The 15,617-nt window shown below is 37.6% G+C and overlaps 1 protein-coding gene across 6 annotated transcripts in view; it reads left to right on the top strand.

Annotated features, from left to right (window-relative positions):
* Positions 1–13,140, top strand: part of LARP4B (La ribonucleoprotein 4B) — a 55,063-nt gene extending 41,923 nt beyond the window's left edge. For 4 of the 6 annotated variants that reach the window (XM_062621522.1, XM_062621518.1, XM_062621521.1 and 1 more), the window contains 7 exons: positions 976–1,082; positions 1,584–1,838; positions 3,347–3,392; positions 6,465–6,629; positions 9,608–9,732; positions 10,373–10,484; positions 11,036–13,140. In XM_062621522.1, the coding sequence (XP_062477506.1) occupies positions 976–1,082; positions 1,584–1,838; positions 3,347–3,392; positions 6,465–6,629; positions 9,608–9,732; positions 10,373–10,484; positions 11,036–11,317 (1,092 nt within the window). In that variant the 3' untranslated portion in view covers positions 11,318–13,140. The remainder of the gene's footprint in view (positions 1–975; positions 1,083–1,583; positions 1,839–3,346; positions 3,393–6,464; positions 6,630–9,607; positions 9,733–10,372; positions 10,485–11,035) is intronic. The other 2 variants (XM_062621519.1, XM_062621520.1) reach the window with 2 other exon arrangements.
* The last annotated feature ends 2,477 nt before the right edge of the window (positions 13,141–15,617 follow it).

The raw sequence follows: 15,617 nt of genomic DNA, 5'->3' as shown, positions 1-15,617 counted from the left end.
GCTGTATTAAACTCCTAATAGCCATTTTTTGGAGCCTGAGGTAGCATTTTTATTAGGTTAGGCTGTCAGTAGCTTAGCATGACAGCTTTGGTGTTAGATTTTATTTTCCATTGGCTAGTGATTTGCTTTTGAAAGAAAAGTTAAACAAACCTAAAGGTACCTTTATAGGAAACAGTCTTAATCGCAGCTGTTTCTCATAATTTTGTAAGTGTAGAAAGGGTGCTGCACAGAAGTCTTACTGTTCTGCATTTTAGTTATTTTCAGGGGGAGAAGACAAGCAAGCATTTGCTGTTGCTTATAATGTTTTCTGAATGAAACTCATTCGTACATTAAAGTGAAGAAAAGTGTGTTAGTGAGGTTGGAGAAACATGTACTATGAACATGTTTCAAATTTTGATATACCTTGTTAATACAAGACATAGGAAACGATTTTGAGGTGGGTGCATACCTAATGTTGCTTCTTTGTGCAGCAAGGCACTAATTCACATTTCAAATAAGTTGGCAAGATGTGAAAAGAATCAGATGTCCACTTAACATCCACTTACTCTCTAGGCTTTATGAGGTGTCATGTGGAAGATAAGTAGAATGAGGAACTAAAATGATGTTTTTTGGATTTAGGGAGGGATTCACATATAATTACAGGCTTTATAGGTTAGAGGCTCTTTGACAAAGCAGGATCTCTGTACTCTGAAGTCATGCATAGTATGGTGTGAAGTTGCATTACTTACAGCCATGAGTTTTGGCTCAATGTTTTTCAATCCTTTTAACAAATTATCAGGACTTGCGTATATGTAGTGGCTGTCTTCTCAAAAATCAGCATTTTGTGAGTTGGTTACAAGGCACTGGACAAATTCTCTATAGCTGTTTGAGCCAGTCTTTTAAATACTGCCCTGCAGAGAATGTCATAAAATATGTGATAAGCAAAAAATAGTACTTAGATTGTTTGTAATTATGAACATACAATATATTCTTTAGGTAACACCATTTCCGAATGCTGGATTTATCAATGGGTTCACATCTCCAACCTTCAAGCCTGCTGCTTCTCCATTGACTACACTCAGACAGTATCCTCCCAGGAACAGGCAAGTTCAACCATTTTTTAATACACAAGATTTTATTATCTTGCGTGCAGGGGGTTAATCTACTTACTTCTATAACACCTAAAAATACTTGTGAAGTTGAACCTAGTGTGAAGTTAAGTGAGGCCGAAGGGCAGATGTTGCTGCTCTTGTTAGTGGATGTATTATTTCTAAATGTAAATGGACTGTCTGAAAGCTGAGAACTTGTCTGTTCCATGATTTAGGGTATTCAGATGAAATATTCTGAATGATGGCATGTGATCAGCAGGGATTATTTGTACAGTATTTTCAGTTTCAAGTAGTTTTGAATAAAGCCATACTTGAGAATAGACAGTGAAAAGGTTAATTTGGTTAACTCACATGACCTGTTAAAACAAATATTTATCATTCTTATAAATCATGCAATCAAGGACTAAGGATCTTACTTCTTCTGAACTCTGTGTATGGACTTAGGCCTCAGAAGATCTCATAGTACGTATGTTGAAATGACTTTTGAATTTGTAGGAATCCTAGCAAGTCTCATATACGACATACAATACCCAGTGCAGAGAGGGGACCTGGGCTTCTAGGCAGTCCTACAATATTCGACTTTTCTGCTGATCGTTTAATCAATGGCGTCAGGAGTCCACAGACACGGCAGCAAGGACAAAACAGGACACGGATGCAGAATGCCACTGCGAGTTATACCAAGAGGGAAGTGGGAACTGGACGGATGGAACAGACCAGCGTTGACTCGTCTCCTGGATTAGGTAGAGGAAGGTGAGTGTACTGTTGTTGTCCTCTGAACAACCTGTATAGCTGCATCTAAACTGCTTCTTCTAGTAAAGAGGTATGGGATTAGTACTGTTCTCATTAGTATTTTAAACTGAGACTGTCTTTCCTCAAAACTAAGATCTTAGAAAGTACTTCAGAGAGTGCTAAACAGAGAACAAATGCAAAGTGGACTTGCATACTTTCATACCAAATGAAAGTCATTAAGGGCAACCGATGAGCAGTTTACAGCTGTAAGAACTAATTCTCTGTCCTTTCTTTGTGTTGTAAGAAAGTTTTTGCGTATTATTTAACTTTAGTGAAGCAGTTCTGCCCATTCCATTGTTCAGCAGTGTAGATTGTGCTGGCAGCGCTCATTGTTAGTTTTTTCATTTTAAAGATCAGCCTTTTTCCCAAATTAGACATTTAGAACAGAGAGGATGGATTGGTATGGAGGGAGGAAAAAAACTTATATGCAACTAAGAAGGCTGTTGTTACGCATTTAAAACAAAACCACGAACACCTAGGAAACCTCTCACAAAACAACAGCCCCCTCCCCTCCCCCCCAAAAAACCCAACCTAACAAAACAAACAAACAAAAAACAAACAGAGAAACATAAAAACCCACACCAAGGGAGCTGAAAATTGGTGGCACCTATACTAATGTGAGAATTTAGCAGGCTTATCTTGTTTTTTTTCAATACAGTTCTAATAAGTGCTTTATAAAAGTACTGTGCAGCTTTGAACAGTGGCTGTGTTTGTGTCTCCAAGTAACTTACATTCAGTGACTTACTAAATTGGAAGGTAACTTGAGTCTTTTGTAGATGATCTATATTAGACTTGTATTGCATCACAAAATTAAGTGGGTAATTTGTGCAAGGATTGCAATACTTCTGTAATCTAATTTGACAAATTGTGTTATAACTGGTGAATAAAAGTATGATTAAGAACCTAGGAAACAAGTTTCTTCAAACTATAGCCTACAAAAATGTACAGGAGTAGTAAGAACTTAAACTTACATTCTGAAGTTACAGTATTGAGTATATTAACATTAATAGTCAAACTTAGAAGATATATTGCAGCCAAGTTAGAATGCATTGGCAAATTTTGAATTGTAGCTTGGATGTGCTTTATCGCAATTGAAAGTGGTTATCTGTGTTTCAAAAGTTATATAGGTATATTAAAAAAAAACCCTCACAAAAACCCCAACTCAACAACAAAAACCACCTTTGCCCATTGAAGGGTTTTGTCTAAACCTTATATGTAATCTGCATGGAGATGGTTTTAACACAGGAATTATTTGTAACCATTGTATTCTTATGCTGACTTGTATTAAGATCCACACCTTAATTTTAATGACAGCTTGCTAGGAATTTTTTCTTGAAACACTTTTTTTTAATAACCCGTCTAGAGTGAAGATGGATGAAATAGCAATGTGAATTAAATTCTTCCATTTTCACCAGCTGCCTTAGATTCATTTATAGGCAAGGTTCTAATAAGTGCTTTCTTTCCCTTAGGAAAAACTCATATGGCTACCGGAAGAAAAGGGAGGACAAGTTTACAGTGAGTGTTCATGATCATTTTCATCTATCTTAAAAATAGGGTAATAAGTCAATAGCATGGATATTATGTGAAGTAGCAGGTGAGGTAAGTTATTGCACAAGCAATTGTATGTCACAGTTGACTGAAGACAGCACCTCATTAAAGTCACATCGGTTTACTGCATTTGCGTATCAGAGAAGGTTGTTCGTTAATGCAGAAGTCTGAGGAAAAGTTAAAATTACTCTTTTATAGTAGAAAAAAATTTCCATCCTGGTGTTACTTTGTCAGCACGCCAGTGTTTACATTTAGGGAGAGCTATATGGCTAAGCTGAAGTTCAAAACATTTGATAGTTACTGTTCTGTAAATGTTGAACATGTTATAGATCCATGTGTCATAATGTGTAGCTAGAATGTTAGTTAAGTGGTCAGTTCTGTTTCTTAAATGCCTTTCCAAGTACCACTTGGTAAGATTATACTAAGATTATAGTTTTGGTAAACTTAAATTCAAGGTGAATACTTAAATAGCCTTGATACTTGAAAAGGCTGGACTAGGCATTGTGTAGAAGAAGGAAAAAATATATGTAATTTTCTGGTAGGACTTAAAGTTTGGTTTGATAAAACCAGATACTTCTCTGCAGTTCATTTTTCTCACACATGGCATGTTGATGAACTTGAACTGTATTAGTTCCCTATTAATGTTAAAATTGCTAATTCAAATTAAAATAACCCCACTACAGGAGCCATCATAGCACTTTGGAAAAGGTCTGCAATCATTGTGTTGTGATTTTTGTGGCTCCTGCTGTTGAGTAGCCTTAGGGTTCTTAGGTAAAGGAGAATCAAGTTTTGGACAGCATAAAATGACAAGTGGTTCCTTCTCTTTAGTTGCTCTTAGTTCTTGTCAAACTTCTTGGAGTTTGGTGAGATCAGATAACATGTAGGATTCTCAGTACTGCTTTCTTTTGCCCCTTCAAAGCTACTTGAACTTTTAGCTTGATGTTTTCCTATCAACATTCTTTTCTGTCTTTGAAAGAACAAGGAAGAGGTGTAGTTTAGCCATGTCAGTGGCCGGAGTGAAAGAATTACCTTGGACACTCTTACTGACCAGACAGGCTCTTCTCACTCAGCTTACTGTAAAGATTATTTTAACTTTGAATACAAAACTGGTAGACCCGAGTTCTTTGCAAACCCGCAGTTCCCTTCTCAGCACCAGCCTTTAATTGCAGCCTGTGCAGCCAAGTTCTTTCTAGTCTCTTCTGGCCCATGAATCTTTAGCCTGTACTATCCAGTGATGTAACTTGAACATAGGTGAGAGCTGCTGGGAAGGAGTGTACTCTGGAAGATTAACATTTCACCCCTCTAGACTGTGGAAATAATTGAATCCAGGATCCTATTTCTTCTGTGATTAGTGTACATAGGACATAATTACAGCCAGTTGTATTGGAGTGATGACTTGAGGGTTGTTTTTTTTTGTTTTATGAAGGAAAAATTATAGAGAGCATGCATGCTTGCATGGAGAGCATGAGCCTTTCTGATCAGATTGTATCTGAAGCTATAGACATAAGCCAGTTATTCAATTATCCAATTTTATGCAGTTGGCAGCTCAAAACCCATTGAACTCCCTAGTTTTACTAGTTTAAGGCGTTAGTGGTACTTGTCTCTTTATGTTACATTTTTCAGGACTCATCCGTATAACTTAAAATGTTTGTAACATACAAAAGTATTATCTGTTGTAGGGCTTTAGTCCTCTCTAAGAAAATGGACTGCTGTGATTTAAAGAATGATGCTGGGAGAGAAAAAAAAAAGCCCCTAAAAAATCAAAACAAAACCCCACAAACCCAAAAAGGCTGTTCCTCTTGCAGTTTGAGCTGGATAAGTGTAGTCTCTCTCTGACCCTTTGACAGGTCACCTGACTGTTTTTGGAGGTTTGCAGTCTCCATTCCTGTCGTACTCTTAAATTGTTTTCAGGGGGGGTAATTTTGGGTGAGTAGCAGTCCTAGGAGTTGCAGTTGTCTCTATTCTTTCCTTACTTCCTTCTCAATACACACTTCTTACGATATAAACTGGAGTTTGTGAAGAGACCTCAAGGATAGTTTTGTAGATGTTCCTCTTCATGAGGAAGAAGGGGAAAAAGGTTAAGTAATGCAACAGCTTTCTGTCCAGAAGCATTCTTTTCACATTCAGACCATCTTGCTGTATAACCATAAGTATTTCCCTTTTCAGAATAGGAATTGTCTCAGACTACTTTGCATTTGGTATTCTGCAGCAGAGATCACTTTAGCACAGGCCTGTGCACAGTCATGATACAGATGAAGTTGTTTGGTAAATTCACTTATAGCATATTACAAAAGGGATTTTACTTTTCAGTGTAAATAGAATTCAACTTTACAAGTCCTCCTCACAAGTGATCTTGAACTGTGGCACTGTTAGCTTCGGAACTGCTGTCTGTAGTGCAAAATAATTGCACTTAGCCTATTGATGTTTCATTTTCTACCTGGGGCATTGTTTTTCTTCTTAGATTTAATTAAGAAAAATTCTTTGTGTTTCAGAAATAGTTTTGCCACTTATCTTGGATTTTTACGAAGTTGACCATATAAATTAAAAAGGGAAAATGGTGTTGTCTACACTACATGCACGGCATGCTGTCCCCCCATTTCTTAATAGATCTGAATGTGATCAAGGTTCTTGACTCCTGTCCTTCATTCAAAATGTTACCAACTGCACATAAATGGGCTTTGTGTTTCTGCTATATCGTCATGTCTAAACTAGACCATTTTCCTTTCAATGCCAGTGTAAGATCTATCCTGAAGGAAGAGCTAGCAAGAAGACTTTTCTTACTACACCAATGTCAGTAAAGCTTATGCATGTGATATTTTTAACGATGCTTATGTATTCCTAGTTAAATCTTTTAAGGGCAACAGTGGAAAATGAAAGCTTCTGTTCCTTGGTACTGTGTGGTTTTCTTGGGAGGTGGGATGAGGGAGGCCTCTCCAGAGCTTCACAGAAATAAATCAAATGCAAAATACAGTTCAGAGTCCCATGTCTGTCTTTCCTGTCATCCGGTGCAGTAACCTCAACACATTATTTCTATTCCAGAGAGGCCAAACACAGTCTCCACCACCCCCAAAACCTCCATCTCCTAGCTTTGAATTGGGTTTATCTAGCTTTCCTCCATTACCTGGGGCTGCTGGCAATTTAAAGACCGAAGACCTTTTTGAAAACAGACTGTCCAGTGTGGTAATAGGAACGACAAAAGAAAGAGTGAGTAGCCAGCGTTTGCTTTTGTTGGGAAAACACATTTCATACTTCTTGTTTTAGAATTTGGTGGCTTATATGTAGAAAAACATGGGGTTTACATGGGTTATAAGAAATGCTTTTAAAAACAGCTGTCAAATGATGTGCTGCTGCCTTCTTCACTTATATCTAAGAAGTTGTTTGGTATTCTCTTTGAAATGGTGTGGAATATGGGCACCAGTGTAAGTAGATATTAATAGCAAAGATTAGAAAATACGCTCTTTGCTGTTCATAATTACCTTAGGCTTTTTGATCGACTCAGGTGAAAAATGTTCTAAATTTTCCTCCTTTTCGAAAGTGACTATTTTGAGTTCTGTATAAACCACTTGAAAGTGACAAACTGTTAAGCACTGAAATATAAAGAAGCTGCCTACAAAATCTTAGTACACTAGGTATGATAGCTGGAACAAGAACTTTTCCCAAAACCAGCTGGATCCCAGTGTTGTCTTAGTGCTTGGAAATATAAAAATATATCAGAATGAGTTGGCAACCACTGCTTCCTAGATGTAGTAGAGATACAGCTGAAAATTAATGTTCAATAGCTGTTCATAGATTTCATTCTTAGAACTGTCTCTACCATGCCGTTTGTGAGTGATGGTGCATTCTCCTCAGCAAGACTTGTATAACTCTGTGCACTATGGAACAGTTTAGGCTGTGGAAGTCAGTATTGGCTTTTTTTTTTTGCTATCTCTAGTTTAACTCGTGTTTTCCTGTTTTCCTTTCCACAACTGAAGAAGTTAACCCCTGGATATAGCAGTGGAAAGCAACCTGTTGAAACACCAAATTCTCTCTCATGTCTCATCTCTACAACTAGTCTATTGCAGAAGTGTTTTCTTTGGTGCTCATGCATCAGACCTGGGTAGGGAGAGTATTTGTTGCTAAAGGAAAGAGAAAGCAGCAGAGCAGCCTGCACCCAAAGCAGTGATTGCACAGACAAGCTATATATTCTATCTCTTGCAAGTGGTAGTAGGGACAACTACATTCCAGGGTTGCATTTAGGGGGTAATGTGCACGACAGCGCCATAGTGTAGTCTGGTTTTGGCTGAGATCTGTTTTTAAGTGTTTTACCCCTATTATTTCTAAAGTGTTTTTTGACTATGCTATTCCAGGTTTTAAATATAATTCCAGCACTTGCTAGTGATATTGCAGCTGAAAACCCATTGCTCCTCCCATTACAGATCTAGTGCTTGCTTTGCACTGTGATTGTAAAGAACTTGCACTTCTCCCCTGTAGAGGCAGTCAGTCGGGCACTGAGATTTTATGATAGTGCAATGTGCTGCCACACTGAAAAGCTTCCTTTGATTTTTCCAGTATCTTTTTCTGGCTTGTATGAGTTAGTCTGTACCATTGTGTGGAAGAAGGGGATTGCACAGTCTTTCCTTGTTTGTCTTAATAAGAAATAAGATAACAGCAGACTGACTCCAAAGAGCGATTGTGTTCTTCTGCAAAGGTGTTTGAGTTAATATTAGAATATTACTAATGGACACAGGTTGGTTCTCACCCTGAAATCAAAGTCTTTTCATGTCACCCAATGTAGAGTTACAAAGTGCTGAAGTAATTACACATGCTACTCTTGCATTAGAGATGGGCAAGTCTAATGTACAGAAGCTAAGTGAATTTAAGTCGTCTAATTTCCAACAGTTGTTATCCGTGCCTCATATCTTTACGCTCTTCACTATGCGGTGCTCTTCTAGGTGTATGTAGCTCTGGGGAATGGCAATCATACCGTGTTTTCCAACTGGGAAACTGCAGCACTGTCAGGTCAGAGGCTGAGTGTATTGGCCTAGGAACATCACTTGTGTATCTGCTTGACTTGAAGCTATTCACACTTAACCATGTACCTACAAGTTTTCATGGTCTTGGGCTAGAGTACTCAGCAATTTGCAATTACGAGCCTTTCGACACCCTATTAGAGTAAAACCATAGAAGCTGTTCTCTTATTTATAAAAATCCACCTTTTATGGCTTTGAGTAAAACTAGGCTTAGATCTACTGCAATAATCTATGATGCCTGATTTAAAACTGTCGTCAAACGCTGTTTTAACTTGTAACAGTGACCACAGGAGTGTCGTGTTTTATGACCTGTGCATGGTAGCTGGGCTGGTGGCAAGGGGTGGCTGGTGGCTATCTTCCTTCTTCCGTGCTTGTGTTCCCTTCCATTGCTGTCCCTTCTGCTTTTCAGAATCTGTTCTGGTTCTGGAGTCAGACAGGTCAAAAGGATACACTTTTAAAACAAAATGTTTATAAATATCAGAAATATCTTTTTCAATATACAGAATCTTTTTTCTCATTTTGCAACCATTTAAATTCATGTGTGCATATTGAACCTATTTGGCCTTTATCTGGAAGCATGGTATCACTTAGTAGTAGCAGAATCCTTTAAGAGCTGTGGAAAAAGCCTCTTTTGCTTGGTAGGAGATCATGTTATAGAAAAAGAAAGGGACTTTTAAATGATGGTGATATCCTAGTTAGCAAAGCCTTATTTTTTTAAGCTTAAGGGGTTTTAGCACCAGCTTTTGGGATGTTGCAGAGTTAGAGCTTTGAAGAAGACAGTTCTTAGTGCATAAATCTAGGAGACTTGTCTTAATAGGCTAACTATGGTTATGCAAACAGGCACAAAGCCTGTTTTGTCACCAGCAGGTGCAAAATTCCCAGGTTGAAAGTAGTAATTTTTGTCACCCAAATATGTCCCAAAGGGAGCTAAACTTTAAACTTTCTGGGAAAGAGGCACGATGTGGGAATCATTTGTCTGTGTTTCTAAATAATCGTAAAGGAGAGAACTTACTGTTACAATACATACATTGGATCCTTCTGTATCTCCCTGTAGATAGTTTACTTTTATAAATCAACTTGTAAACTGCTCCTGATAATGTTAATTTTCAGGCAAACCATATTAATTGGATGCTATGATTGTCCTTCTCTGCCTTTTTTTGTATTCTTCTTCAGAACATTAATGTGGACGCTAGTACAAACACTATTCCGTCGGGAATTCCTCGAGAGCCCATGTTGCCAGTTTCTTCTACATTGCCCAGGACGTTTGAAAGGTCTCCTTCGCCACCCCAGTCTTCTGAGTAAGCACTTAATTACATGGCTGTAATTCTGCTCTGAATCACATTTGCATTTTCTTTCCTCAGATGGCTAGGTAGAACACTGTACATAGCTATTAAAATCTTAATCAGTGAATGAAATAATATTGTATATTGTAGTAAAGGCAATAAAGCTTAGTTTCTGAACAATATCTTATTCAGTTATAATAGTCATGCAGCAGGCAGAAGCTTAGAGCTGTGTTTTAGTCTCTGCAAGTATTTAAGTTCAATGAATACCTTACTGCCTTGTATGTAGGTAGCTGTGAAGTGTAGAGAGCAAACACACAATCCTGTGGGCAGTACCGTTGTCTATATACTGAAGAAAGTTTTCAGTAAGACTTTATTTGGAACATGCAAACAAAATTGAGGTGTATGAGTAATGAAAGCAAGATAATGGAATAACCAAATGGTATCAGAATGTCACAAATTAGAGGTAGTGTCAAGTTCCACAGGAATATCTTAATTTTTGATAGCATTTTAAAATGTAATGCTACTCACAATTTGCTAGGCAAATTACAGCTATAACTTCTTATACTTGGATACTGTTTTAGACCCATTATTAGATAATTCATCTATCCTGAAGTTTCACTTTTCATGAGCTTTGCTTCCTGCTGGATACTTACAGGGACTGCAAGGTTGTGGATAAACCGCAGAAAGAGACACAGAGTACAGAAAGGCTTTCTTCTTCCACACTCAGTACTGCATGTAAATCGGTACAAGTCAATGGGGCTGCCGTAGTAAGTGACCTTATTACTTCACTTTCTCTTAATGATCCAGTTTGATGCATTTAACAGAAAATTGCTTACATTGCTACCCAGTGCTGCTTAATCATGTGAGCCCAGCATCCTTAAATTTGAGTGTTGGTGGCCTCATGATTATTTTCATGATACAATTATGAAATTAACAGTGCAAAAATGTTCAAGATAACTTGATGAATCATAGGTTTTTACCTGCATTCTCTTCTTGGTAGAACGAAGTTAGAAGTATTAATAAATATGTTAATATTTCAAACAGAGTATTCATCATCTTTCAGCTTTTTTAGAGTTTGCTTTAATCAGAAGTATTTTGCATTATCACAGTGTCCCATTTTTCTGGCATACTGTTTTGCATTTTACCTTGAACCTTATTGTCTGCACAGCTTCTGTAAACATTATACTCAAGCCCTCATCTGTGTGTTTTAGTGCAGCTGTCTTTGGGGACAAAGACTTTATTTTTTTGTTCATGAAAGTAAATTACATTTTCTCAGGATACTTTAACTCTGCTATCCTGTTTGCTTTTCATTTCACAGGAGCTTCGAAAACCTAGTTACGCAGAAATTTGCCAGAGAACAACTAAGGATCCTCCTACATTGCAACCCCAGAAAGACCAGAAGCCAAACACTGTAGCATGTGGGAAAGAAGAAAGAAAGCCCACAGAAACAATAGAGAAAAACAGAGAACCTCCTCCTGCAAAGTCACATCCTGGACAACCCAAAGACCAGAGGAGACAGTCAGGACGCAGATCGTCCCCTCCAGCCGTTGGCAAACGCTTAAACAAAGAACAGAGTACCCCTCCAAAATCTCCTCAGTGAAACTAACACCTGGGGGGATTTGAAAAGAGGTCTGCTTCCCACAAATTAAACCCATGTTCCCACTAAGATACCTGAGAATGAGTTGCTGGTTAGGAGCTTGCAGTGATAGTAGGCATATAACAATGCCTGCAAGTTATTTTTCTGTGAAATACTTTTCCCCCTCTTGAACAAACATTCTATTTTTCTGGATAGTTCTGGATAGTTGTTCTGAACCTTACATTTAGGTTGGTGCTTAATTGGAGGTGAAGCTTAGTGTGATTATTTCCTTTCAAGATGTAAAATATTTGTCTTTATGAAAATCAACTTTTTATTAAGCCTCTCTGTGGCTGTGTGAGTGCAAGCTCTGTATAGTAAGTTTTTTCTAAACTGTTAAGCAGAAATGTGCTGCTGCAATATTTTTAATAGACTGGTCTGCAAGTACATATCTAAAGTGTCCAAATGACTGATAACGGCAGCTAGCGTGTGTAGAGTGCAAGGAAGTAGATACATTTTACAAACTGGTATGTGACTTTGAAGATTTTTTTTTTTTTTTTTTATTGGGCTGCTGTACTAAGTGTCAGCAAACGAACTTGCACTTTTAGGTTCAATGAGAGTTGTTTCTAGCATTTTTAAGATTTGACTCTGTTTTTGACGTTTTGCACACACAAAATGAATCCTACGGAGCACCATAGCAGTCTTTCTAAAACATTTCCTTTTGTGACTTACTGCAAGCAAGTAACCATCTTCTCACTCCAGAGAAAAACTGATGTTATAATTTGCAAATACAAAGCACATTGTGAATAGAAAGAATTAAGTCTGAGCTTCTACGGTGGTGAAGCCTGTTAGTGGATGTTATCAGGAGAAAGCCCTGTAGCCTTCTTGTGATAACCTTAGCTTCCCTGTGCTTGTAAGGGAGTTAACTGAGTCAGCGCTGTATATTCTGGTTACCCCTGTGCTCTGTGTAGGCTTTTTTTTAACCTCTGCCCCAAGTGCTCTTTGAAAGAGTTCATATCGTAGTCAGCCTTGTGTTGGCATCTTCCTGTAACTACAAGCATTGGCATACGGATTTAAATTTTTCAAGACGTGAGATAATGGTGTTTGTTTTGTGTGGTGGAGGAAGAGATCCCTGATGTTTACCTCTGGGATGAGGTTTCTCACGCTTATTTACTTTAGAAGTGATGCGCTTTCTGAAGGACAAGGATGCACTAAATTAGCAAGTTTCTAATAAAGTTGAATATAAATTATTTTTGTTTTAAAATGCCTAAAGTTTTTCTTTAAGTGTTTAAACTGCAGGAAGTTCAGACAAAACTCTTTCCTGCTGACTATGACAGTACAGTTTATTCCACAAAAGTGTTTATTTAAACAACTGATTTTTTTAAAGAATTATTTCCATCCAATATTTAAAGACTTGAATTTTATTTAAACTTGAAAATGACTTTGCCTTAACTTTTGTACAAGACAGCTTAGAGTTAATGAGGTCTGACCCCATGGAGGGTTAGCGTGAGTGGAATACAGGATTACTCAGTTACAGTATGTATCTATTGTCACTGGTCTTACTGGGTAAACATACTGTAGTACAGGAACTAGCAGCAGTTTTTTGTAATATACCTTAAAGATCTTAAACAGTTGATCTTTTTCAGATTGTTGAAAAACCTGTAAATGCAAATAGTCAATACTGTATTAAATATGTGCACTTGGAAGTGTGTGCTTTGCTTGTACAGTTGTAAATAATCAGAACATATAAAAAGGTACCCTAAAGAAAAAATCTGATAAAAATTATTGATATTATAAATGTTGCTGTTGAGCTGGATGTAGATAAACTAAATGTTGTGGTTTGAATATTACTTTAATTTGTTGTTTTTTCTTTTTCTTATTTTATTCTGGTGTGCTGAACTGACTCTGCCTCTTCACTGCAAAAGGGAAATGGAACGGAAGTCTTATTTGAAAGCCCTCAAATGTTTTCCTAAGTCCCTATAGAAACAAGTGATTTAACCAATTGAGAAGTGTTCTGCAATGTAAATAGTAAATTTCAGCAGTCAAAATGTATTTTTTTCATTAATAAAATCAGATTTAATTGGGAAAAAACTTTAGACTGCTAAAAAATATACACTGAAGCCTACTTGTCTGCTTTCAAGAGTATCAGTGCTTTCCTTAATGTATGATTCATAGAACTGTAAAGTAACTATAGAAGTTGACTCCTGATAAATTTCCTATTACAAGTATCAATTGGTAACTAGTTGACCTTTAAAATCCAGCCTGTTGTATGTTGCAGAATAGGGCATGCTGGAATCTGTTGATTGTTCTTGTTCAAAAAGAGTCAATGCTATGGGAGGAGATAGGACTCTGACAACATCACCAAAACTGCTCAGCTAGTTCTGTCATTGGATTTTTAACGTGCTTTTCCTTTCCCCAGTGGCAGTGAAAGTGGTGGCTAGATTTGTGTATGGTTTAGGCCAGCTGTATGATTCATTTTGTTTGTCTGCTGCAAGTGAAAGGCTTACCAGCTGCAAACAATCACAAGTGTTTCCTTACAGAGACTCTGTACAGCTAGTCATGATACTCAACTGGTACCTACGGTGATATATGGAGACCAGGGGGATGTGTTGTGCTGTTCTAATGTATTCTGCTGCCATTTGTGCTAGGTCAATACACTGTAATTATTGCTTGCCCAGCAACAGTCTGTTGCATCGAAAGTTTAAACCTTCCTCTGATGTGGTTTTTTATAGCTTTTTTAAAAGAAAAAAGTGACACACCAAATAGCTGTGTAATGTACAACTTATCCGTACTGCATTTTACTTTGAGATTTTGGGGTTTTTCCACTCAGTGACAAAATGGAGTTTCTGGAGTAGAGTTGTGAAGTTGCATGCAGACTGTTGCTACGATACACAGAGATTAAAATGTGGCTTTTAAAATGAAAAACCTCCCAAAAGCAGTAGCTGAGTTCAAGGTACAGGGATACAGGAATTAAAATTGGCATTTTACCTTGTAAGAGTGTGTGGTGATGCTTTTTTAGTTTTGAAAACAAGTCAGAATGGGATCTGAGACTCCTCTTCCAGGAATTACAGAACCAAAAAACCAAAGGTTGCTTTTAAAAGTTAATGTTTCAGATCGATCCCCCACCACTTAGAAAGCTGTGAACGGTGGCAAATTTTTTCCGTTGCTGCATTATCCTTCACAGTCTTGAGCAGTTGGCATAGAGAGGCCCTTGTTTGAGCGTGGTGCAGCGTATCAGGAGCAACATCTGACTGTAATGGTGCATACCTATCTCTCTATCTCCTCCAGCTAGCTACAGTTAGGGATTCTTCTGTGCTTTGTAACCTATTACACTAATAGCAGCAGACAATCGAAGACTTCTAAGGAGACCTAACAGCTGCCAATTCACGAAATAGAAGTGTAATATGGGAGCCTTCTTGAGGGTTTTTGTTTTTGTTCTTCTTCCATTAAGACTGGAATCAAGCTTACATGTAAACTATCAGTAATTTAAGTTTCCTTTTGTGTCATAAAATGTAAAACTGTCTAATTTGAAAAAATATGTAGGTTAAGAAAAATAAAGATTTAGGCACTGTTGAATTCCTGATTTTTTCAATTAAACCTTTCTTCAGCAGTATTTTTCACTACCTTTTGTCTTTTGCTCCCATTTTTGGAAATGGTGTATTTCTGATTTTGGGAAAACGGGAATCTTTGCTTGCTTTACTGTTCAGCACAGCTGTTGTAACCATCACGTAAGGCTATGCAGCAGCAAGGAGAACACCTGTACTGTAACTCCAAAGGCAGCAATGTCTATCTCATAGGTAACTGTAGTTAACTTTTTTAAAACAAGAAGCTGGTGTCATGCATTGTTTAGTAGAGTTTATAATCTTCATTAATGGATTCCTCAAATTATTACAGAGGGTGTTGGCTTGGCTTTAAATGTGGATTTTAACGTTGGGGTTAGTGCTTTGGTTGCATGGCTCTTGAATCCAGAGATGTCCTGGGATTATTTTTGGCTTTGGCTGGTTTTGGAGATTATCCTGGTCATGCCTCTAGGAAAGAAGAGCTTCTGAGATATCCTCCCTCCGAGTATAAGATTTATTGTGGAAATACTTTAAAACGTTTTTCCTTTTTTAGATTTGTTTCTCATTCAGCTGCAGCTGACCAAGTTTAACCATGGATGTAAGCACAAAGTACTAACAATTACTGGTCTTTATAACCATCTTGGGAAGTATTGCAGTGTTATTCTTCAGGTTTCTTCTTCTGTAAGCTTCTGGTCAGGTTACATGCAATTGAGTATCTTACTGTCACAGAAACCGTGACTCGTTGCTTTTTGATCTAGAAGCTTCTT

The sequence above is a fragment of the Pezoporus occidentalis genome, unplaced genomic scaffold (assembly GCF_034315485.1).
Source record: "Pezoporus occidentalis ecotype Australia unplaced genomic scaffold, CSIRO_AGI_Poc_V1 ctg23, whole genome shotgun sequence".
In the NCBI taxonomy this organism is placed as follows: Eukaryota; Metazoa; Chordata; class Aves; order Psittaciformes; family Psittacidae; genus Pezoporus; species Pezoporus occidentalis.
The sequence above is the reverse complement of the archived record's forward strand: the minus strand, read 5'-3'. Positions and strand labels throughout refer to the sequence as shown.